Below are 26,218 nucleotides of genomic sequence, written 5' to 3' on the forward strand. Positions count from 1 at the left end.
GACTACAAGTTTAAATGTTCTCAAAGTTTGAAATCGAGATGATAAAATCTTCTTTCCAGACAACAGTATGTTTTAAGGTTCTCTGACATTGTTGACTGCTCTGAAAATAGCAGATTTTGAATATCTATGAATATGAATATGGTCTGTTTATATGTTTCTATCAGGTACTTACATGTTTAAGTTTTTCTGTTTGTTTATAAACACATATGATTAACGACCACCATGTAGTCTAACTTCTGGTATTCTTCTGTTCAAATACTTGCTACAGTTTTGCCTTTATGAATTTGTGTTGTGCTTAATTTCTGATTCTACTTTTACTTAGGATTTCTCTCCTAGGATCCAAGGTAGTTGTGATGCCATTTCCTTCTGATCATGGAGTGCTGGGGCTGAGGGTTGAATTTTGTTAAAAAGCATTTTGTCTTTTTTGCTGACAACTCTGAGGTCAGATAATAGTGTTTAAAGATGTTGATAGAATAAGTAAAATAGAATACTGCTTTATTAAAAGAATCTCTTGAGTAGTCATGAAGGAAGAGAAGGTATTTATGGTAAAGTAAAAATATTTTATTGAACTCTGCCTTTTAGTCCATAGGTTTCTAAGATAAATAAATGTTTTAGGACATTATTTATGCCTGCTTTATTTAATAATTGGTTAAAGGAAGCATGGAAGTCAGCTTTTGGTTTATCTCCTCAAATATAGTGTTGCGTAGATTTAGTTTTTAATTAGATAAATAACATAGCATTGGCCCAAGTTAAATTCACAATAAAAAAAAAAGGTAAGCAATACAATAACTACATGAAAGTAAAAGTTTGAAAAACAAAAGCAGTTATTCCAGCATATTGATGTTGAAATTATCGTATTTGTATTGCCGACTATCACATAATAGATGTCTTGTTTTGGAGGTGCATCTCTCCTATTAGCCCCTGGAATAGAACTCTGCACAAAGAAGTTTCTCGATCTTCAGAATACTTAACTGAGTGGTTAATTTATATGTTAGCTTAAAAGATTCATTATTTGCATTTACCTTTCAAATCATTCATCTCTCTAATACTCCTTGGTATTTTATTGTTTTGAGACAGGCCAGAACCAACTGGATTTCTTTTAAAGTTTAATCCTTCTCTCAGTGTGGTTGATAAAATACACCAAAACACTCCACTCCACTGGGCAGTTGCAGCGGGAAATGTTAATGCTGTAGATAAACTTTTGGAAGCCGGTTCTAGCCTGGACATCCGAAATGTTAAGGTATGACCAGGTATTTATCTCCTTTAGTTTATTATATATTCAGTTAGAAAATTAGTACATCAACATAAACATAAGCTATACATATATTTTTCAATTACCACAAGATAAATAACCAACGACAGTAACTGACTACTTCCAGAATGAATACACTGAGTCTATGATTCTGCTGATTTCTTGTACAATGTTTAACACCCATACTCTATCAAAAATATAATTGAACTTTCTCTCTCTCTCTCTTTCTCTCTTTTTTTTTTCTTTTTTAAGGGCGAAACACCTCTTGATATGGCTCTACAAAACAAAAATAGGCTCATTATTCACATGCTAAAAACAGAAGCCAAAATGAGAGCTAACAAAAAGTTCAGACTCTGGAGGTGGCTGCAGAAATGCGAGGTATTTTCATATGGGTCCTGTTCTGTGGGCCATAAGAACCGTTTTATTCATTTGTGTTTCTGTTTTTACGGCGAATCAGGGAGGAAACCAGGATGAAACCAGGGAGTTGGCTTAGGGCTGCATTATATCCACTGGTCACATCTGCCCCATGTGTCCCATAGCCCAGAGTTGGCAGTGTGGCACTTTCATTGGCAATTTACTATTGGCCCTCAGCTAGGCTCTAAAGCTACATGTTATCTTGTGAATATCATAGCAGACTTCCACATTTACTTAATGAATGAATTGAAACAGATGGTTTAAATTCTTAGAGTAGCAAGAGGAAAATTTGTTTTTACTGAAAATCTTTTTCAAGGGGCAAACAGTAGCATTCAGTGTTTTGTTAGAATCCTGAGGAGTTAGCAGACTTCACAAAATGAAAACATCTAGAATTTCAAGAGATGACCCCCAGTTTTATGCTTTGTTCAACTTGGCAGTTCTTCTGAGTGATGTCCTCCTGAACTTAACAGTTAAACTGATAGGGAAAGTGGAGAAGTTCAGCTTATTCTCATAAAAATCTAGCCCTAGTAGTGTCGTATTAGTCATAATTCAAATTGTTAAAATGGGGTGTTGAATTGACTCTGTTTTTAATGTTTTCAGATATGAAAGACGGCATCGTCTTTTCTAATGATGATTAGTAATTATACTCTCAGAACGATTCTAAATTCACAGAGCCCAGATTTCTCTGCAGAGGTTCATTATGAATACTGCATCTATTTTGCATTCAGGCGTGTAGAGGGAGAGAGGAAGAAGTAACTGCTACTCCTCAGTATCCTTTGCCAGCTCCTCTGCTTCTCCCCTACCCTTATTGGTAGGGTGACCCAAGATTTTGTTCTTGGACCTCTTTTGGTGATCTCATGCACCTCCATGGCGTTAAATGCCGTGTGTGTATTGACAGCTCCCAAAGTTATCTTCAGTCCAGATCTTTCCAGACTCTATCGAATTACCTACTTGATTTATCCAGTTCAATGTCTTATAGATATCTCCAATATACATATCCAAAACTGAACTCCTGATCTTTTTCCCACCCCAACTACTCCATCTATAGCCTGTCCCTTCTCAGTAGGTGGCAGCTCCAGTCTTCAGTCATTTTTGTCTTTTCTCTGTCATGCCATGTATCCAGTCCATTAGGAAAACACATTGGCTAATTCGGCCCTCAGTATATATCCAGAACCTGACCTCTTCTCGCTCCTCCACCAATGGCATTTTGGTCCAGCCGCCGGTGTCTTTCATGCGGCTTACTGCAGTTGTCTGTCATCCCCCTGCTCCCACTCACCTCTAGTCCATTCCCAGCTGAGCAGCCAGGTGAATCTTTTTTTTTTTTAACTTATTTTTGAGGCAGGGGAAGGGGCAGAGAGAGAGGGAGAGAGAGGATCTGAAGTGGGCTCTGTGCTGACAGCAGAGGCCCCGATGCAGTGTAAACTGAGATCATGGCCTGAACTGAAGTTGGACGCTCAACTGACTGAGCCACCCAGGCGTCCACTGATGAATCTTTTAAAATGTAGGTCAGATCCTGTCATTCATCTGCTCAGAATCCTGTGATGTCTCCCCCTTTCTCCTAAAATAAAAGCCCACGTCCTTTCAGTGACTTACGAGGCCCTGTGTGATCCAGCTGTTTATATGCTATTAAATCACTTAATACATTTGGCTGTCATCTTCTGCTAGAATTTAAGCTCCATGAGAGAAAAACCTCAAATTCATGATGTGTCCCAAGTGCTTAGAACAGTGCTCCAGCATATAGTGTACAATGGAATATTTATTGAGTGAGTAAATAGTGTGGCTCATTTATGAGTGTTGTATCTGGGATTGAACTTTGAGATCCAGGGGCTCCTGGGTGGCTCAGTTGGTTGAGCGTCTGACTCTTCATTTCAGCTCAGGTCATGATCCCAGGGTCATGGGATCAAGCCCTGTGTTGGGCTCTGCAGGGGGCATGGATCCTGCTTGGGATTCTCTCTCTCCCTTTGCCCTTCTTCCCCACTTGTGTGCTCTCTCTCTTTCTCGAATTAAAAAGAAAGAAAAAATTTGAAATCCATATTTAATTCTTATTTCTGTTCTGAGATTATGTTGCTTATAGATTCTACGTTTACTACCTTTAAAAAAAATCTAAACTTGATTACCTTGCAAATTAGATTTAGGATTTTATTTTTTTTAATTTTTATATATTTTTTTAAAGTTTATTTATTTTGAGGGAGACAGAGACAGCATAAGCCGGGGTTAGAGGGGTCATAGAGAGAGGGGTAGAGAGAATCCCAAACAGGCTCCGCACCGTCCGCGCGGAGCCCGACACGGGGCTCAAACTCACGAACTGTGAGATCATGACCTGAGCTGAAACCAAGAGTCAGACATTTAACTGATATAGGACTTTAAAAGATTTGATAGCATTTGAAAGTATTCATCCTCAGAATACTTAGAGAAGTAAAAGTGGAAGAAAATAGGGCAGGATATATTTTTTCCCTTTGCCGTTGCAAAAGCCTTACTGGCTTCCAAGGTCATGTATATCGCAGTTAAGGGACTGCATTGCAGAAATGTGGTGCCTGGCTTCAGTACAGACAGTCACACTGTTGGCTCATAGACATTTCATTCTTTTCACTTTGCCGGCATAAACCTAAATGATTAGCATCCCAAGGATATGTTTCAGTCTTTGGCCTCCATGTGACATTTGACAACTGAGAATTACTCCTTTCTTGAAACTTGAATCTTCCTTGGCTTTGCTGGGACCTTTCTCCTGTGTTCACATCCTGCCTTTCTGGTCACACCAGTCACTCTTCGTTACCTTTGACAACTTAGCTTTTTTCCCCTTCAGTGTTTGTGTTGGCGAAGATTCTGCCCCTTTCTACCTTGCACACAGTCCTTGGGATGTTATTGGTTCATGGCTTTCCAGATTATATACTGATGAATACAAAGTTTTCTCCTGGGTGGTAGACCGCTTTTCTGACTGCCTCCTGGCTCTCTCCCCATAGGCATCTGAAATTCCACATGCCTCCAACTGTTGTCTTTTCTGCGGACTTGTTCCCTCTGACCTTTATTAAGGGATGGCACCATCTGCTGTCCAGGCTGGAACTGCCGCACTCTCCACATTGAGCCTTGGGTGTCCTGATTTTTGTGTGGTCCCTTTGCTTTGCTTTGTGCTTTCTGACCTACAATACTGTTTGAAAGAAATTATTTTTAAAAATGTCAGCTCTCATTAGCACTCCTCTGAAAGACCCCTGTTTCTTGGAGGGGAAGAAAGCACAAGAAAACATGTTTAGGCAATATTTTATAAAATCTAAGGTTTTCAAAGGATTGTTTCCAAGATTGGTAATTTTCTCAGACTTCACATTTACTAATCAGCAATTTTGAAGAACAACTGTGTTCTGCTGTTGTATTAATAGTTATATATTTCAGAAGATGTTCTTCTGTGGTACTAATCATTATTAGATACTTAGGAGGTGAAATCCATAAGGTTCTAAAATTCTGAATCTCTTAATAGCTCTTCCTGCTGCTGATGCTTTCTGTGATTACCATGTGGGCTGTTGGATACATACTGGACTTCAATTCAGATTCTTGGCTTTTAAAAGGATGTCTTCTAATAACATTGTTTTTTCTGACATCTTTGCTTCCAAGGTGTGTATATTAGTCTTTGCAAGGCTGGTTATTGCATTTCCGTGTGATTGTTTATTTCTGTTAATTAGCTGAAATCGCAGTTTTTACTGAGCTCTGAATGTTATTTACCACATAGAAACGTCTTCAGGGGTGGTGGGAGGGAAGGGCTTTGGTAGCATATGATTTGGCTAAAAGCAGATTGGTCAACCCAGTAGTTTGATTGAATTGGCAACTGGTAGGAAATAAAGACCCTAGCTCATTTTTTGAATGGTTGATTTTGGTAAATAATGAGATTTTTGTAAGTGTTTTGCATCTTGAAGCACTTTTGCCCACTTTTCAGAAATTGTGTTTTTTTCCTTGATCTGAATTCATTTTAAGCTCTTTATTTTTGCTTTTAAGGTTTTTTAGTTGAAACGACCTAACTGAAATGTAGGAAATTATAAAACGGTAACTGTGGGATGGCTCTATTTTTAGGAAAATATACATGATGGTATTTAGTCATGGTTAAGGGTCAAGTTGCCTGGATTCAAGTCAGGCTTTACCACACAGCAGTCTGACCTTTAGCAAGTTGCTTTACCTCTCTGTGCCTCACTTTTTTCATCTATAAAAATGAGGATAATAGTTGTGACAATGCCTGCTTTATGGTTAAGACACGTACAACGGCTGGAACCATGGCTGACACACAGTACCCAGCAGTCATACCACACCCCAGTCTCTTCCTGCTTTCAGTAAAATGGCATCCAGTTCCCCGTGTGAATAACGAATGTCATCCTTGGATTACTGTTGTGTTCCATTCTTCCCTTCCCACATCCAGCTCATCACCACGTCCTTCCTGTTCTTTCTCCAGTTGGTCAGCTCTTATCCCTGATTTATAGTTCATCCCCATTTAGCAATCAGGGTGGTCTTTTTAAAAGGCAAACAGTTTCCTTTTTTTCTCTCTGCTTAATGGCTTCCACTGACTTTTCTGCGTCTTCAAAATAAAATCCAAACTCCTTGCCTGTGAGGTGTCATGTGATTCGATCTCTCCCTTTGGACTTCATCTCTTTCCTCTCTTCCCTTCTCTGCTCTTCTGCCCTCTTTCTGTTTCTAAAGCACATTGAGCTCATGCCGCTCCTGGGCCTTGACTCTTGCTTAGATCTTTGTCTGAAGTGTTCTGATACCGTATTGTTTTAGAACAGGAGACACAGCCATTCAGGCCTCAGGACCAGTGTCACCTCCTTAGGCCATCCCTGAATAACTCTGCATCACCCTGTTTGATTTTCTTCATGGCACTTACTCACCGTTTCCTGGAGTGTTAAGGCCCATGCAAGCAGGAGATGTTTCTCTTTTCAATTTTCAGTAAATGTAAACTTTCATTTACTGAATGAAAGAAAAATGTAATGCATGATGATGATCCGTAGAAAAGGATCTAAAAGGATCTCTCTTCAGGGTGTAATGTTGAGTATTCCTATGCCTTTTTTGCTTGCCAGCCTTTTTTGGAATAAGCATGAACTGCTTGAGTAATAAGGAAAAACAAAATATTAGAGGAATCTTACCTCTTGGTCACTCAAGAGCAAGACAGTTGGTTGGAAATGAATTAGAATATAAGTGAAAAGTAAAAACTTATATTTCTGAAAAATAACAAAATGCCTAAAATTGTCTGCTGTACAGAAAACTTATAACTTAGAGATATTTATACATTTTCCACTAAGTAGATTGTGAGTTGGTTGCCAAAGAAATTTTAAGCCAAATCACCAGAAATCGCAATGATCACTTTGGGGGTTTTGTGTTTTCTCTTTCAGAGAGAAAGCAAGAGCTGACAGTATCTACTCACCTAGGATAGGAGCATTTGAGATTTTGTTTGTTTCAGTAGAAACCGACATTGTACAAAAGTTTATAGGAAACTTTTATTTTTGCTGACAGTGAGTGGAGGGCTTTGTATGCTAGACTTGGCATATGGACACGATTCAAATGGGACACAAATGCATATGGCAGCTTTATCCATACTGCTTTTATTTCATACCCTTCTGTAGAGACCGCGTCTCATGGAGGTAGGCAGCTGCAAACTTCTACTCTTCTTTAAGCTCCAGGCGCAGTTGCCTATTGATCCAGGCTGCTACGTGATGCCTATTCGAAGCACACGGGTCGTGGTAGCAGACGCTTACAAATTAGGTAGTTCACTGCACTGCTTAATTCATTCAGACACATCTGTGCTGCCTAATCTCAGGCAGGTCATGCTGTGGACGTTATGTGGGCTCTATTTGGCCTGTTCTGGTCACGTATTATGTGCCCGAGGCTTGGAACCTTCAGTTTTTCTCAAATATTTTATCATAATTACACTTCTGATCTTGATAGCTTTTAAAGAATCCTTTTCTTACCCATCATCAACCATTATTTTTTCCTGGTATAAATTTTAAAATAGATCCAGGTAAACCATATTCCTGCATGGGTTTACTCTATTGAGTATTTAACATGAAAGACAGATTTTTTTTCTTTTGAAACTACAGTATTAACATTTGAGTAAGTTCTGTGAGGACTTTCACGTTGCTCGTTACCCAAGCGAGAGGGTTAGTGTTTGATGACTAAGGCCACTTTCAGCCTTTATTTCTTCTTTTTATGTTCAGTGTCCGCTTCTCAAGCTGGTTGTGGGATAAAGCTGCTTAAGGTCGTGTGCATCTGTTATGGTTTAAAAATATACTGCTAGCCTCCAGAAGAAAGCTTGTTAAATGTGAAGGTGAATCCCTGAAGTATTTAAAATTTTTGCATTTTGGAATATTTGAAAATATGATAGCCAAAAAGAGAACTACAAATGTGATATTTTTCAATAGAAATAAAGATTCGTTGCAAATAGAAAGTTATTGGGAATGAAATAATGTAGAAGTTAGTTTTAAGGACTGGAACATGCATTTCTTGAGTGCTTTACTTTTCTCATGGGTACAGTGGTGTTGAGATGGTGGCGAACTCTTGTTTTTTTAATACTTTTTTTAATGTTTATTTATTTTGAGAGAGAAAGAGCTTGAGTGGGGGAGGACAAGTGAGAGAGAGAGAGAGAGAGAGAGAGAGAGAGAGAGAGAGAATCCCAAGCAGGCTCTGTGCTGCCAGTGCAAAGCCCAATGTGGGGCTCGATCTCACGAACCTTGACATCATGGCCTGAGCTGAAATCAAGAGTCGGTAGCAGGTCGTGGTAGCATTAACCATGCTTATCCATTTGAGCTTCACCATTTGAGCCACTCAGGCGCCCCACAAACTCTTAATTACTATGTGGAAAGTGGCACATTGGAAGCACTCGGTACTGAAAGCTGTTATTGTTGTTACTTAAGGGAATCGTTATTATTACTGTTATTATTTAAGGGGATTTAGAGCTAAAATTAATATGAACCATACCTGTTTTTACTAATACCATATGTTTATCCTTTTTTCTTTTAGGTTCTTGGTCGGGTATAAGAGTCTCATCTACTTACCAACAGTCTTCCTGCTAAGTTCCATTTTTTGGATATTTGTAACGTGGTTCATCTTATTCTTTCCTCATATCCTTCCAGCTGAAATTTAAATACACATCCCATTTTTCCTTTCAACAATAGTAATGCCATAGTTAGAAATGTAGATATTAGAAGAGATCCAGGGACTATAACTCATATTTGTATGCATTTTAATTATTTTGGTTGAAGACGTTTCATGTTGAAAATCTGCTCAATTCTGGAAATAATCTCCAAACACACCATGGAAGCAGTAGTGTCTAGTATTTATTACTCAGAGGATAGAAACAATAGAGTGAATTATTGTTTTACTTGGACCCGTGAAAATTTGTCGTATTGCCTTGAGATACTCTCCTCAAGGTCAGCAGGTTCTTTTAACTTGGTCGGCAGTTACAGTTGATTAATAAATCTTCTGGGTGCCAAGATGGTCTATAGGGGAGGGATGTTCGGAGAAATGTGTCCTCCTCAGCAGTGGCCAGTGCAGTGTTCCTGTCCAGAGCAATGGATTCTCAGTCTACAGTAAAAATACATTTACATTGCCACCCAGACCGAATGTGAAACAGAAAACGATACTCCTAACGTGTGCTTTACTGTGAAATTCTGTAATTTTATCCTATGTTATTTCGTTTTTTAAAAATGCTGGTCACACACAGCCCACTTAATTCTTCTATGAGCTGCTAATGGATGGCAGCGCATGGTTTCAAATAAAAAAAACTCATCCAAGAAATAGGTTTATCACTCGAAGAGCTGGGCTCAGGCCACGACCAGCTTAATAAGCGTGTGTTGTGCTCTTCGAGGAGAGTTCTTGGTTTATAGCTAAAGCTGCCATTAGGAAGGAGGCATTTTCTCTTATTTTTTATCTTCCCACCTCTTTCCAAGTTCCCTTTTCCCCTATCAGAGACTCTAGGAAGCCATTATAACCTTGTTTTCTTTACAGGGTAGGAGAAGAAAGAATGTGGTGGATAGAAATGTACCTGTAAACATATTCCTTTAACTTCTGTGTTATGTGTCCTTCTGGTAATGGCATTTTTAAAAAAGAAAGATGGTGTTTGTGGGAGAAATGCATACAATCAATTCAGGAATATTCTTTTCGTAGAAATCAATGTGAAGTGAAGAAGCATATGAGTTTTCAGAGTGCATATATCTCCTTTCATTATAGCATGTTTATACTTTAATGATATTTGTTTCTGAGCATTTTCTCTAATATTTTTCAAATTCCTTTAATGTAAATGAATGGGGTAGCATACCATGGAGTTCATTTGACTTTTATCAAAAGATGTTATTACACAAAGCCTTTGTCTCATGATTAATGATTTGGGGCAGCTTTTTAAGCACTAGTCTTACTGCCACTAGTTAGTGAAGGCTTGCATGATATTATGTGTTATAAAAATACTTTATAAGTAACCACAAGTGTATAAAACAACAGGACAATATACACCCCAAATTATTTGCGGAAATCTCAAGCCTGATAAATTCTAGGATAAGTGACATGATTCTGAGAAGGGATGGCTAATATTTTTGTTTACCAACCCATGTGGCAGGGGAGTAAGCCCAGTTTTAGATTTGTGTTCCCTGATGATTTTTTTGCAGAATCTGTAGCAACAAAAAAGTAACTCCACTGTAGTTTTGCAAGCCTCGATCACAGAACCTCATATTCAGTTGAGTTTAATTGCAAGCGGCTCACCATTTGCGAAGATGCCATTACCTCAGAAGAACTGATTTCCAAAGCTAGACAGACTCTTATGTCGGAGTTGATGAGATGGGATCTTTTACTTGCGGGTACAGCAGAAAGCCCTTTGATCTAGGCAGCCATATGCACCTGCTACGGGTGAGTGCATGTCAGTCAGTAGGTGGCACACTTTGCCATCAGATCAGTGTTTTCCAAGCTGAACGGTAAATGTCGTGTGGACTGCCCTGGGTGTGACCAGAGGTGCTGCGCTCAGTTCTGAGTAGACGAATCTTGTCCCAGGTTTTGCCAAGTCTGGGCTTCCCCTCTCACGGTCCTTTATGGGAAAAGTGTCTGGGGCGCTGTGGAAAGACTACTATCTTTGCCATCAGAGTGAGTTTGACTTTGGCTCTCTTTCTTAGGTACCACTGGGCACATTATTGAATTTCACCGAGTCTCAGTTTTTCTGTTAAAAACAACAACAAGAAAAGAAAAAAAAACCCGAGGGATAACAGTACCAAATTTGTGGGATGGCTGCAAGGAATGCTATGATGTCTGTAAAATGCTGACCACGGTCCTCATTGCATAATGGGCATTTTGTAAATAATACCTATTATGTTATTATTCACTCTCCTGAATAAACTCTGTGTAGAAGGCTGCACGTTGAAATTAATTTTAAGGGAGACTCTGGACTGGTTCCTCAGATGATCCCTTCTTTTTGGTGCTTTTTTATATGTTCAGCAAGTAATGTATTTGGCTTTTATGAGGCAGGATCAGGTGGAAGAGATAGGACCTTACTGATGAGTTTGGAGATGAGATGAAGACTCAGGGAAGAAATGGTGAAGCACGGAACGCTACGTCTGTGATTCTGGCATGTTCCAGATCAGGTGCAAAAGAGCAAGAGCTTTGACTGAAAACCTGGTGTGGGGAGTGACACACGTGTCAAGGGAGCCACTGTATTCCCCAGTAGTACAAGGATTTGAGTCCACACAAAGGACAACAGCCATCTCACTGTCCCCGGCACTGGTCAGTACAACCCCGCAGTGTGCTTGTTCTGTTTTGAATTCTGTTGTTTTAAGAGAAACATTGACAGACGGGAGCACAAGTGGAGGAGCATGACCAGGAAGCTGTGCTGTACAAGGAACAATGTTGCTGCTTATCCTGGAGGTGTGAGCACTGCTTTCCAATGTCAAGTGTTTGGAAGTCCATCATTTGTAAGCCAACGTATTGTGTGGAATGGACGCTCGATAAAAATTTATCGGAACAAATGAGGAATAAGCTTCTATAGGGTAGATCTAAGGACAGCTATAGTGTAGATCTTTAGCATAGAGCTAAAGGATCTAAAGAAGGAAAACCAGTTAGTCCAAGTTCCAGGAAGGCAGATTTCACTTGAAGAGCTGGGCTCCATATTGAGAGACTTGAACTGCAAAGAGTCACAAGCTAACTGGAGAGGCTGAGCGGTCTATAAATAACTATAAGGTCTAAGTGCCACAGAATAGGCATTTTAGACTCAGTGAAGGGAAAGAATCCTTTCTCTGTAGGGAATCAGGAAAGACCTGCAAGGGGAGGGAGAATAAAGTTAGACTTGGATGTCCTAAAAGTGTGTTTCTGGAAGTATATGGGGGCAGTGGGGAGCATTTGAGGTTAATGAACCACACAAAGCAAGGGCATGGAAGCAAGGAACATTTGGCTTTCCTTTGAGGGGTTAGATGCATTCATTTTACTTAGAGAGGATCCAGTGATTCTCCTGGGATTTGTTTTGAAAGTTATTCAGAACAGGAGGCCAAAGTTCAGTCACTTCAATATGCAGAATCATCATGTGATTCAACTGAATGTATTTTTGAGAATGTGTTGTGTTTTGATCAAGATTTTGTGGAAAGAAAACAGGATGTGATTCTTTAAAGGCCTTGACCTATGTGCTCTTTATCAGTGTTCTTAATCCAATCTAAGTAAGCTTCATTTGTTAGAATTTCATTTCACACAACACTTCTAGATCCTATGTATTTCTTAAAGCCAGGCCCTTCTGCAGACAAAGTGATAACCTAACTTTTTTTTTTTCCTCTCAATGTTTATTTATTTCTTTTGAGAGACAGAGAAAGAACAAGCAGGGGAGGGGCAGAGAGAGAGGGGAGAGAGAATTTCAAGCAGGCTCCTTGTTGTCAGTGCCAAGCCTGATGTGGGGCTTGAACTCATGAACCGTGAAGTCATGGCCTGAGCCAAAATCAAGAGTTGGGCACTCAACTCACTGAGCCGCCCAGGTGCTCCCAAACTGATAAACTAATAAACCAACAAGATTTGTTCCTGCCCACCTGAACCAGATGTGGTTGTGCTAGTTTTTGTGGGTCACAGCAGTGCTTCTTAAACTGTGTTGTGCATGTGGATCCCCTGAGGATCTTGTTAAAATCCAGAGTCTGGTTCTGCAGGTCTGGGGTGAAGTCTGAAGTGACGCCTTTCTCGCAAACTCCCAGGTAAAGCCATTGCTGTGAGTCTATGGACCACACTTTGCATAGCAAGGGTTTAGAGTCTATTTTATGGCTGCCTCTTCCACTCCAAAGTTTGGCACAAGACAGCCTGATAATACCTTGGAAGGCAGATGTGGTTACTGTGTTGGTAATGACTTAAACTGGGCAAGGAGAATTGGTTTACTACTGGTATACTGGCTTATTACTTAACTGCACCTTCCTTTGTCTTTCCCTGGAGCAAAGTTTTACTTTTTATACAAAGAATTTGTACCGCTTCAAAAACATTTCCAAGTGGGCAATATTTATCCTTGAAATACTTTTTATCTTAATGTGTCTACAGTATCTTCCTTTCCCAAAATAGTACTCGATTTGTAATTAATTTGCAAAGAGCAGTTTTTTTCATTTCTAAATCACTGCAGCCTAATACAGTGACAGGCATTAATTAAACTTGCCATTAGTAAATTTTTGCAAGCATTTATCTAATGTATAAGGAAATATTTTTAATTGGAATCTCCGAATCAAATGGTTTGTTTCTTTGAATGATTTTGTTAAAATGACTGATAATTATTCTTTTAGATGCTTACAGGAGAGCCATGGTAACGCCATTAGAGATGAACTTATTTGGCTCTTGAATGTTTTTCAGTTCTCAGGATGTTCCTTATATATTGCAACCATTCCTGTCAATAATTTTTGTATGAGTTTCAGCTAATTAGGAGGGATTAATTATTAGCCAATTATGAGCAAATCCCTGCGGGATTAGAACATAGGATGGGGTCAGGTTTGGGGGCAGGGATGTGTATACATAATGGAAAGTGAGGTTAGAATGCAGAGAGATTCTTAGGCACCGATGATGAAATTTGCTTATGTCATAATTATGCTATTCTTAGTGGAAGTTGATACATTCCTTAACGTGGTCTTCACATCTAGCAGGCACCCCTTTCTATTTTGCTTTCATTCTCAGCCTAATAGGCTTCCTCTACTTTTTCTACAAGACTTGGGCAACTGATCCAGGCTTCACTAAAGCTTCTGAAGAAGAAAGGAAAATGGTGAGCTTTCTTTGTCATGTTACTTTTTTTTTTTTTTTTTTTTTTTTTAATAGGAAGGTTGTAGCAATGTTCATGTTTCTCATGGCTGCATCTCCGGGGCCTTGGCACGTAATAGATGCAGCATAAATCAACAAAGTTGAGATTTCTCCACTGTCATTCCTTTTCATTTATTTATGGAAAAGTTTTAAAAAGTATTTTGTATTTCCTCTTAAAGTCAGACCCCAGACTTTTCAAATGTAATTTCTGTTAGCGAACATGATCTGGATTTCTTTATAGGAACACTTAGGTAATGATCATTTAGCTTAAATTCCCCCATTTGATACATGGCGAGTAACCAGGCAGGGGCCAGGGGGAGCCCTCCTTATTGCCAAGAGATGCTCCTTCTCTTCCTAAGATGTGAAGGTGTCAGAGGACATGCGTGTCTTCTTTCACTTTGAATATTTAGAATTGTCGTTGTCGGTGTTACCTACAGGCAATTCCTGGAAGACTGAGCCTGTGGTGCCTATCACCATCAGTTACAACGTATACTGATGGGTTTTGTTTGCTTTTTATGAATGTATCCGTGTATGTTTAGTTTTCTCTAGCAGATTATAACTAGATGATTGCCATTCATGGAGAGAATGGGGAGGTGTAATATGTGTGCCTTCTAATTTATTGGCTGTGGTTGAAAATGCAGCCTTGAAAAGTCACATTATTTTCAGGCACAGAATGATGTGGCGGCAGGTATTCCAGATTGCTTTCCTGGCCACCTCAGTTTGGAGAGACAGCTGTGACAATGGTGTATAACCGTGCATTTGTCCGTTCCCCAATAAAACATAATTGTAAGGTCAAATTTCGTGCCTTTCAGAATATCATCACCCTTGCAGAGACTGGCTGTCTGGACTTCAGAACATTTTGTACCTCATGCCTTGTGAGTCTTTTTTTTTTTTTTTTTTTCAAATAATTTTATCCCATAGTGAGAAAGCATATTCTTGGTAACATTTCTCACGTAAGCATTTGTTAAATCTCCCTGGTATATTTGCACACCTTTGTTTTTACCAGTTTCTAATTTTGTATTACTATCAGAATAGTTTTCTGCCTTGAGCATATGAAGGAATGATGTTTACAGTTTCTCCAAGATGTCTGTGGTTAGATCTCTCTGTGAATGATCCATAGTATGTTTTGATTGCTTTTTCCTGCCATGAAGGATATATTAGAACTAACTTCAAGTCAGAGACTCATGATGACCCTAGAAACCACTTAGTGAAACCTCTCATTGCAATTGAGGAATCAAAGCTTAGAGGGAAGAAGTAACTTCCCTCAAATTATTGGCAGAGCCAGAAATGTAACTCGGGTTTCCTTTTCCCTTTTTCTTAATGGTGCTGCCTTATTTCCCTTTCATCAGTGTGAATAGGCTCTGGAATTCAAAACCCCTTTAGTGTTGGCCTACTCAAAATATATATGTGGAAGTAAATATTAATAAGGCATTCCAGAGCCTCTCTGTCAATTGATGATCTATTTAGGATTATTTGTACCCATGCCTTTATGATTTAGGAGTAAGAGTTTGCTTGTGGTTTGTTACCACTTTAAGACACTGAGTTTTGCTTAGACCTGTCTTAATTGCCCACTTAGATAAGGAAGCCGTTAAGGTCACTTCATTGCCACGTGTGTAACTCCTGTGTCGCTCGATACGATCAGCATTGTCTGTGGACTGGACGGTGCATAGGTGAGAGATTGAATTTCTTAGTTAACAGTATGAAGTTAAGTATATATTTGGCTATATGTGTGATTAATAGAAAAAATAGAAGGGCATCTCAGGGGTCCGTTTTGTAGTTCTTCTTTGTCAGAGAATCCTCTCTACGGTGTTCACACGTTTGGAAAACTTGATGTTGATAATAATTAATGCCATTTGTATAATATTTTAGAGTTTATAAAGCAGTTTTGAATATAGTTTCCTGTCTGATCATCAGGGCACACCTATGAGGTTGGCATTACTGTCTCCATTTTAGAGGTGAAAAAATATGAAAGGCAAATTATTTGCTTGGGGTTACTTTAGTAGTATTGGTCTTCTACACCAAATAACCAGGTTCTTACCACATTTTGTGGCTTCTCTCTCTCATGTACTTCTCCACTTGGCTCCTTCAAAGCTCAGGTAGGAGCTTGAACCAGAGATGGTGTGGAGTATTCCTTGTCCTGGTCGGTAGCCCTGAGTTTCCTCTGAGTGGTCACTGTAAAAGCCAGGGGATTATTATGAGGAACTTCAGAGGAACTATGGTCATTTGTCTCCAGGAGAGGATATGCTTTTATAATCTTGAACAAAAGGCTGCCTCAGTGAGTCAGGTTTCTTTAGTGCATTTTGATGTTCTCTACTGTTCCTAGAGAACAGCTAAGAGATAATTCCTAGGGTCCCAAGCTTCATGGACCCCATCCCACTGTAAAGATGGGATGATTAGCATGAAGACAGGCAGCTGTGAATGGAAGTGGGAAAACAACAGTAATGAGCCCCTATATTTTTATTATGCTGCATTTAACGTAGTGGATCATCTTGTTTGGCTGCCAGGCCTATGAAGCAGACAGAAGAGAGATTATCCCCATATTAAAAGCAAGAACACCAGATCGGAGAGGTTAAATGACTTCCCTGTAGTCACACAACTAGTCACCTGTGGACCTAGGTCTCCTCCTTGCACCGGGCATTGCTCCTGCTGCTGGGCTTTGCTGTCTTCGGAGAAAGTGGGGACATGGTGGTACTTCGGTGCCATTAGCATCAGAGTGCTCGCAACTCCAGTGTCAAGAGAGCAGCAGAAACAAGCAGCATATGCGAGAGAGGCTGCAGGCTGCCCCTCTTTTTCTGTGTGTGGGCGCCTGCAGCAGATCTATTTAGTGCTGCTCTTCAGATTCATTTTCTCTGTTCCCCTGATCAAGTGAATCCCTGATGTTCAGAAATTGTACTTCTTACATGCAAGGAGTATAGGGTATGATGTGCCTAAAGTCCTGCCTGTTCCCCTTCCTCCGGTGCAGTATAGGCCACCCTAGAGCTGCATATGCTTAGTAAATCTTGCTCTGTTCAAAAACGGTATCTTCTTTTAGGTAAGCAGCAGATAAATATTAGTTCATTTAACATGGACAGTTGACCATGACATATCAGAGCTGTTTGGTTTTGGTTTAATGGTATTTAAATGCAAAGTACTAGCTTATTTACTTTTTTACTTTGGTGGAAGCTTTTGACAGGAAAGTGGTTAGTAAGGTCTTGATCTGGAAAATCATTGTAAGCAAAAGTATTAAATGTGTTTTTTCTTTTTGCTGTAGGTTTCGGCAACCATCATTATTACATATTCTTCTTATTTTTCCTTTCCATTGTTTGTGATTGGATTATATATGAATCTTTCATCTGTAAGTATAAATTTTTCTTACAGCAAGCTCATGCACCCATACCCACACATACTTTTCTTGGTAAATTCTTGAATGGCACATTCTGGCTGGGTGACTATGAACCACACCCCTACTAAAAACGAAACGGCTGCCTCTAAGACTCTCAGCATTGGGAAAGCTGCAAGGAAGACTTGAAGAGGTTAGTTGTCAGCACCTGGGAAGAGATTGTATTCTAAAGTGACCTTGATAAATTTGAGAAGTGGTCAGAATATAAAGTCACGTAAGGCAGGTGCAGATTTATCACCCAGTGAAGTGAGGAAAAATCAGCGGCTCAGGCACAAAGCAAGGGAAGTGATAAGTAAATAAAATAGGAAAAAGAAAAAGAAAAGGTTGGTGCTGGACAGGTTGAAGGAAGGCGGAGGTGGTCACCATAGTGAAGGAACACAACTCTTGATAAATGTCAAGTCACAGCTTAGAGCTAATGGGAGAGCGAATAGTCATTGAAAGTTTGGGAATAATGACCTGGAAGGGAACATTAGGCCACTTATTCTGCATGCCTGAGACAGAAAAATAACTTCTCAGTTGCTGTGTGAACAGGCGTGTGGGGGACTCGAGGAGGGAGTGACATCCAGCTGTTCCAAGCTGATGGACTAAGAAGAACGGGGTTTACATTGAAGCAGGAAGGATTTGGGTTAGCTCTTAACAGTTGCACGGCTGTGCTTCTCAAACCTGGGAGTGGTTTACCTAACTGGGAAAGTGTATGGTGCTTGTAGTTTATTTATTTTGGCTTTCCTTGTTTCGCTGTTTATTGTTTATTTTGAAGACTTTGGGAGAATGTGGCTTCACTATAAATCCATTTCCTCCCACCTTCCTGTTACGTTCATGCTCAGGTCTTAGATTCCAACAGTGGAATACTAGTTTGTTGCTTGTGCTAAAATGCAGAATGATCCAGGAAGATGTTAGGAACATTTTTTTCCACTTTAGTTTCTTTTTCCCTTGGCATCCTAAGCACCGCCTCTCCCTGCCTTCCCCTGGCCTCTGCTCCAGCTTTTTTTAGTTTAAATTTTGCTTAGTTTTTGAAAAAGAATTCTTTCTACTCTGTCCCCTAGCCTCCCAGTTACCCTCCGCAGAAACATCAAGTTTTGGGTTGTTTGGCATTTCATTTTTAGAGATTATTAATTAATGTCTGTGTGACATGTTGTGTTTTGGGGTTTTTTGCCCTGCCCTAGGCATGGAGAGGGCTTCAGTTAGTTACCTTGTCAGCCCCTTTCTCGTCTGACACCTTGGGTGTCTGTGATCAGTAGGGAAAGCTTCTGTAGTTCAGTGTAAGTGCCACCCTCTCAAATGGACCTAATAGTCGGAAGGTTGTGATCCCTGGTACCATTCCTTGTCAAAGGCCATAAGTAATCCTGAGCATTGAAATTTAAAAAACCTCTTAGGTTATGTCCTGTGGTGTAAGAAGTAAAAGATTTCTTGGCAGTGCATCTTTCTACTGAAAGAACTGCCCTTTTAATGCCTAACAATAAAACATGTTCCTGGAAGACCTTTTCAGGCTGGCCCTTGGACCAACTTGTCCCTTGGATGTGATCCTATTGGGAGAGAAGCCAGGTTTTACACCACTCTTGTCTCTCCTGCTTCTCTCTTCACTAAAAATAGTCCCCTTTGTTTGGTGTCTGTGTCCAGCATAAGACTGTATTGATAAGGACAGAAGTAATTTTCCATCACTTTCCTTCTCTCCGCTTTGCTTTCGTATTCTGTGCATTGGCTCTTCCTTCTTTGTTTCTATTCTCTGGCTCTGAACCAATTTTTGTATTATATTTTGTCTGTTAGAAATGGTCCCACTTTATATTCACCTGCGACCATGTAGACTAGTCAACGTATTTTGTTAGTTTTATCCCATTTATATTCTGGCACCGAATGAGGACATCATGTCATTTATCATTACTTCACAGACAGGAAAAATGAACTTGTGCCTCATTTTTCTAACAAGGCCTCCCCGCCATCCCACCTTCTTTGGCATTAACACTCCTGATGCGACGGCCCTGATGCACACGAGCCTCGCGTGAGCCAGTTACAGCTACTTCTGGCTCTGTGTAGCCTCCATCCGTTCTGTCCTTTGTGAGGTCTGTTTTCAGGATGGACACTCAGAAAGGGTCAGCATCCTGCAAGTTACAGGGAGAAAGATTTTAGATCATGGTTAGAAAGAACACTGTAGCTGGCAGAGCTATCTAAAAATGCAAATGATCGACTTGGTACAGTATGAGTCCCCTATCATTAACCAGTGACCACCTGATAAGAATGTATTATTAGCGCATATTAAAGTTGTATATCGCAGAAGATAATGTACGTGGCCATTTGTGGCCATTATCTTTGACATTAAATCTGCAGTCAGTCCTATGAAAATTCTAGTTGGGGGTCATGCCGTGTGATCAAAAAATTTCCCAGAAGAGCGCAGTAGAAATCTGTAAGCTGGAAGAAAGTAGGTATTCTTTCCCACTCAGCAGCCGTTTCCTGTACCTGCCGTTGGGAATTATAGTCTTTTTTGTCATATCAGGTGCACGAGAGGCATCTTTGTCTGCTGTCCTAATGAGAAGCTCTCAAGAGAGTGTAATTTGCCTTAACTTGTTGCCTTGATGGTTACTCTGTGGTGATTACTCTTAGATTGCTTCTGACGTATAGTCATGAAAGATGGTTGGGAATCAAATAAGGCTCAAAATGGGGGAAAAAAAGACTTTTTTCTTTTAAGACTAAAATGGACAGACAGGTGATAGTAAAGTCAGGGACTCATTTTCTTTCTGTCCCAGGAGCTCTTAAGTGCTGCTTTGGGAAACTGTCTGAAACTACTTATCAAATTGTCAGAGGCATTTATGAAGCCTCAAGGTGAAAATTTACAGAATTCTTATTTCAAAAATAATTTGCCCTTTATAAACTGTCGTGAGGCCTACAGAAGCCATTGGCTTCGCAAGACCTTGAGGATTTGTTCCCTTGTTTCTACTGCTTCCTACCTTCATTCTCCTTAGTGCTGCTCTTAGCTGCATAGCTTAGGGAGGTCACAAAGCCCATAGTGAAGTCTTCTCTTTTATTTGGCATATAAATAGGTGTTCCTGGAGAGAAATTGAGCCGTGCCTATATGAATCTTTTTCCCTCCTATATGAATCTTTTTCCCTTTACTCTTTTCCTAGGGGTGTCTGTCTCATGAATTCCCTTACCTAGACTTTCTCCCTCTCTACAGGATAAATTATGGTGCCGGTGCAGAAGTACACCCAATAACTGCATGCTGTTAGGTTGTGTTCCCATGGTTATCTGGGCGCTTACAGGATTTCTTGGCGCCTACAACAGCCAAGTGATCCGAACCCTTAATAAGAGTTTATTCAGTGATACAATAGACTCCTGTGTATCATGGACAAAATAAAGAATTTTCTAAGACAGACATTTATTAAATCCAGTCATTCTCTGTCATCAAGTCCTTAAACAATTAACTTTGGGCCGGTTCATTTTATGCCGAAAATGGTGGTTTTAGTGGTGGTCTTGTGGACCTTTTTTGCTTTTATTCCTTTACTGCCAGCTACCAATGCAGTGTTATCATATAGCTTTAATGAGTAATGAGGTGCCAGTTTTTCACCTTTGCTAGTTAAGTTGGCACTTGGAAGAAAAATTCTTTTTTTTCACCATGTTTCAGATTTTTAAATTATTTTTACATTTTTTTTAAAGTTTATTCGTTTATTTTCAGAGAGGGCATGAGCAGGGGTGGGGCAGAGAGAGAGGGAGAGAGAATCCCAAGCAGGCTCTGCAGTGTCACCGTGGAGCTCGACGCAGGGCCCAACCCACGAACCATGAGATTATGGACTGAGCCAAAATCAAGAGTCGGACGCTTAACCGACTGAGCCATCCAAGTACCCCCGGAAGATATATCCTTAAAGCTGGGTTCTATTCTGTGCTCTCATGTCTTACCGTCTCTTCTCCCTGAAAAGAAGTGCAGCGATTTTATCTTCTTGTACAATAATCACTGGTTTGTTGCCTTTTTAAATAATGAGTTTCTTTTTTGTGAATCCACAGATTGGTCAAATCATTGTGCCACGACATTCAGAGAAGATGGACTGTGGACCTACCTCAATCAGATTGTGGCCTGTTCCCCTTGGGTTTTATATATCTTCATGCTAGCAACTTTCCACTTCTCGTGGTCAACATTTTTATTATTAAATCAGCTCTTTCAGGTATTAATTTCTCTTCTGTAAAGCCTTTGAGTAAAATTTCCAGTACACTGTAATAAGGTAGAAAGACTTGAATTTTAACTCAGAAGGCTTTTGGGTCCTAGTTCCACCTCTGTCGCTTACTCTCTGGGTCTAGGCATGTCATTTGACTCTTGGATTTCCAGTTCTTTGTCTGTAAAATGGGGTTGATAATGCTACTCTCACAGGATCGTTTAAAGGTTAGAATAATGAGTTGTTAACTTGTCCGTAGGGATGATCTAATCTTGATCTTTTTACTTTACGGATAGACTTACAGAGAGCTGACTTGCTCAAGGTCACCCAGTAAGTGGCAAAATCAGAATCGGAAACTTAGGTCCACTGACTGTCCTGTTCAAAGGCTTTTTTCATCATACGGTTAAATCATACAGTATGTGAAAACATGATATGAAATATAAAACCATTGTGCAGGTGTGAGATGATTCTCTTCTCTCACTTTTTCCAACCCTGTTTGTTGTCCTGATTATTATGCAGCACTTAAATGGGTAGAAGTGGGGAGGAAATGCAAGATCCCACACTAACCACTAACCAGTGTAACCATGGTAATTACACTTCTAGGGAAGGTCATGGCCATTAGAAAGTTCACTCTCCAGGGCAGTAGTAGCCACATTGAGCTTCCGAAGAAGCTACTGTCCCTTCCCTGCTGCCTTCCTTCCCCTATGAGCATAACCTAATTCTCATTGTTGCTGTGGCCCGTGCTTGTGGAATGGACGGCCGTGGTCAGTCTGAGCCAATTACTGTGAGACCTCACATAATTAGAGCATTACTCCTCAAAAGTGCATTCCACGGGGCGCCTGGGTGGCTCAGTCGGTTGAGCGTCTGACTTCAGCTCAGGTCACGATCTCGCGGTCCTTGAGTTTGAGCCCCGAGTCGGGCTCTGGGCTGACGGCTCAGAGCCTGGAGCCTGCTTCCGATTCTGTGTCTCCCTCTGTCTCTGCCCCTCCCCCGTTCATGCTCTGTCTCTCTCTGTCTCAAAAATAAATAAATGTTAAAAAAAAAAAAAAATTAAAAAAAAAAGTGCATTCCACTTTAACAGGGAAGTAACCAGTTCTACAATAATAGTAACAAAGTGATAAAGACAGACAAAGGAAAACAGTGCCAAGGAAAGGAATTAAGCTGGTAACACCCACAGAACGGAGGCTTCTGAACATTCATCTTAATCTTCTGCCCCTCTGGCATCGATAGACTCAGGCAGTAAGAATGAGTATTAGCATCAGTGATTATTACTATTAACTACTATCTCGTATGATACCTAGTATTTATCTGTATTTTACATATTCCAGAGCACTTTCCTATCTATTCCCCGACAGACATTTGAGGTATAGATTGTGCCAAAGTAGTGTCTCCATTCTAAAGGTGAGAAAACTAAGCCTGTGAGATGTCGAGTGCCCAGTTTTGTCCATAAGGGTGGTGAGAGGTGGAAGCAGATGTAGAACCTAAGGTTTGAGACACGGATTCTAATTCTCTTTCTTCTTTTCTGGAGGCTTAGGACAAGGACAGTATATATAAGACTATAATATCAATTTTTTAAAGAAGCCTTAATTTTGTTAATACTTTCTAAGGCAAGGAAAATGAATTCAAAAGTTTTGGGTAGTTTTCAAATATAGGAGTTTAATGTTGTTTTCTTAAAAAAAATTTTTTTTTTAATGTTTACTTATTTTTGAAGGAGAGAGAGACAGAGTGTGAGCAGGGGAGGGACAGAGGGAGAGGGAGACATAGACTCCGAAGCAGGCTCCAGGCTCCGAGCTGCCAGCCCAGAGCCCGACATGGGACTCGAACTCACAAACCACGAGATCATGACCTGAGCTGAAGTCGGACTTAACCAACTGAGTCACCCAGGCGCCCCCTAGTAATGTTGTTTTCTTAATAAACAAACCAATTCTGTTGTTCGAAGCCTTTCATTTGATGACTGCTCTGGTGAGTCATGGGTTTGACTATAGCAAGTCAAACTGAGCATGTAGTCTGTGGTAAGGACCATGAACTTTATTCTCACGCTGGCTGAGGTATCTGTCTCAGTTCTGCCACTCTCTAAGCTGTGTGACTTTGGACCAGTTACTTTACCTCCAGGAGCCTCTGCACTGGATATTTGAAATATATGATGTCAAGTCTTTAAGCAATCTGATGAGGGAGGATGGTGTGATAATCTCTGTTTTATAGATGAGGAGCTTGATGTTTGAGTTATTTTCAGGATTAAATGGGGGTAACTCAGTGAGTAATAGTTGTTTTAATGATTTGGGAGGGTCTTTTTTTTTTTTAATGTTTATTTTGAGAGAGAGTGTGTGAGTGAGTGGGGGAGGGGTAGAATCTGCTCTCAAGCAGAACCCAATGTGAGGCTCGATCCCACAAACCATGAGATCATGACCTGAGCTGAAGGCCGCTTAACCAGCTGAGCCACCCAGGCACCCAGGTGATTTGGGAGGTTTTTTGTGTTGTTGTTGTTTTTTTTTTTTTTTAGTTTATTCATTTATTTTGAGGCAGAGAGTGTGAGTAGAGTAGGGGCAGAAGACAGGGAGAGGGAGAATCTCAAGCAGACTTCACGCTGTCACTTCAGAGCTCATGTGGGGCTCAAATTCACGAAACCATGAGATTATGACCTGAGCTGAAATCAGGAATCAGACACAACCGACTGAGCCACCCAGGTGCTCCATATTTGGGAGTATTTAAGTTACCTGAATTCTTACCTTTCCCCAAATTGTGGATTTAAATGTTCTTCACTTCGGTACATTTAAATGTTCTTTAACTTTTTCATTTGGCCCTTTCTAAAGAACTACTAAGAAGCATACACAAAATGAGAATTACAGTAATGCTGATCACATATTGTTTTATTCATCTAAAAGTTGCATGCTGAACGTGTTAAGAACCTAAACAAGGTGGTAAGCCCTGGCTTAAATCACTAAAGCAATTATTTCATGACTGTGCTTTTTTGAAGGTTAATAAAAATCAGTCAAAAGGATAAATGCTCAGGGGTGCCTGGCTGGCTCAGTCAGCAGAGTGTGTGAGTCATAATTTCGGGGTCATGAGTTTGAGCCCCGCATTGGGTGTAGAGATTACTTAAAAATAAATAAATAAACAACTGCTCAGCTCCTAGATTTACATAGGAGAGTCTCATTTAGAGCTGCTGAGCTGTTGTTATCCTCACCATGATCCTTGCTTAGAGGGCGAGGTGACACTGTATTTGGGGGAGTACTGAATGCTTACCTCTGTCCTGTGATGCACGGAGAGAAACGGAACCTTGACATAGCAGTATTTTTCATGTACCTTCCAAACTTCTTTTGCAGATTGCTTTCCTGGGCCTGACCTCCCACGAGAAAACCAGCCTGTTGAAGCAGAGCAGGCATATGAAACAGACATTGTCCCTCAGGAGGACCCCATACAAGTAAGTCCCATCTGTTTTGACCACTGAGTCCTGTGGAGGATGCTAGCCTAGCCATTGGTTTCCCAGTCTGTTGCCACCACTCAGGCCATGCTGCACTCTAACTTGCTATCTGATGGAGTTGAACCTCTTATTTCTTGGAAGCCTTAGTGACTGACGGGAGGTGAGTGGTGAGGTCATGAGCCCCAAGGTGGTAAGAATTTGGGACTTAGTCTGCTGGACTTGGCACAAATAGCTAAGTGACTTTGAAGTGTTGCCAAGGTGGGGAATCTCTTTAGTCAAGCCACATGGTCACAGGATTGCATGTTGCTGGCGTGAAGTCAGTGTGAGATAACCGAGCACGTGGCTGAGAATTCCAGCCACCAGGCTGTCTGCAGAAAGCATTAGATTGTGAACTTTGCCAAGATTTTCAACCTACCTTTCTATCACCAGTAATTCTTTTAGCCCTGTGTTTAATGTGCCCATCCGCGTCAGGGAGAAACTAGTGTTTCGGGTTTGGGGTATGTTTTCCCAAGAGCATCGGTTGTATAAAACCTGTCCTCAGTAGAAAATGAGAGTGTTTGTAGGAAGCCCGTCATCTTACGATATGAACAGTCAGGCTTTGAAGCTTATCTCCCTGTCATATATATCGGGGTCTTGGAAGCTGGGAGTGCTGCAGAGGTGACCCTGAGCCCTCTGGGGATTTAACGCCCACTGCATATCTCATGAGCAGTCTATTTTAAAGCACACTCGTGGTACGAGATGAAACTGTTAGGCTGTTAGACAAGGAAATTAGAGCCTGGGATATGACTATGATCTGTGTTTAGAGAGGAGAGCAGTTGACTAAATTGAGAAGAGACGGCTTCGGTGGTGGAAGGTGGACAGTAGTGTTAGGCTTGTGACGATTGTCTCAGACTGGCAATGATCGTAAAGTCCTTTCTCAGGAGTTTAACCAGAGAAATAAATATTTACTCCACTGAAGAATGGAAGCCTTTGTGACAGAGGTGGAATTTTCAGCTGAGCCTTGAAAGATGTGTGGTGGGGCATGATGGAGAAGGACAGAAGGGCATTTCAAGCCCCAGAGAGAGAAGAGTCTGGAAGAAGGGCCTGAGATGAGAGAGCTGGGGCGTGTTTGGAACTGCTGAGTGATGGCAATGTGGGCTGGAGGACCTAACGGCAAAACCTTAGAGCCACTGTGAATCTAGGTTCCAAAAACCTGCCCAGAATGAAGATTTGTCTTGTCTGTCTTACCCTGAGTTACTTTCCCTCACTAACTAGCTCTGGAGCTGGTCTTCCTAGGAGTGGAGATGGTCCTGTCTTGACCACTGTCACAGCAGCGGCAGATGCACAGCCATCCTCAGGCACAGATGTGTCTTAGTGTATAGGGTTTGGGT

General features: G+C 40.6%; 1 protein-coding gene across 3 annotated transcripts in view; it reads left to right on the forward strand.

The window, feature by feature from the left end:
* Positions 1–26,218, forward strand: part of ZDHHC13 (zinc finger DHHC-type palmitoyltransferase 13) — a 50,589-nt gene that overhangs the window by 22,738 nt on the left and 1,633 nt on the right. For 2 of the 3 annotated variants that reach the window (XM_042957803.1, XM_042957805.1), the window contains exons 7-16: positions 1,078–1,240; positions 1,505–1,630; positions 5,136–5,269; positions 8,654–8,754; positions 13,753–13,877; positions 14,725–14,787; positions 15,489–15,582; positions 17,163–17,246; positions 21,282–21,439; positions 24,751–24,848. In XM_042957803.1, coding sequence (XP_042813737.1) covers positions 1,078–1,240; positions 1,505–1,630; positions 5,136–5,269; positions 8,654–8,754; positions 13,753–13,877; positions 14,725–14,787; positions 15,489–15,582; positions 17,163–17,246; positions 21,282–21,439; positions 24,751–24,848 — 1,146 coding nt within the window. Of the gene's footprint in view, positions 1–1,077; positions 1,241–1,504; positions 1,631–5,135; positions 5,270–8,653; positions 8,755–13,752; positions 13,878–14,724; positions 14,788–15,488; positions 15,583–17,162; positions 17,247–20,955; positions 20,996–21,281; positions 21,440–24,750; positions 24,849–26,218 lie in introns of those variants that run through there. The other variant, XM_042957804.1, reaches the window with a different exon arrangement.

The sequence above is a fragment of the Panthera tigris genome, chromosome D1 (assembly GCF_018350195.1).
Source record: "Panthera tigris isolate Pti1 chromosome D1, P.tigris_Pti1_mat1.1, whole genome shotgun sequence".
In the NCBI taxonomy this organism is placed as follows: domain Eukaryota; kingdom Metazoa; phylum Chordata; class Mammalia; order Carnivora; family Felidae; genus Panthera; species Panthera tigris.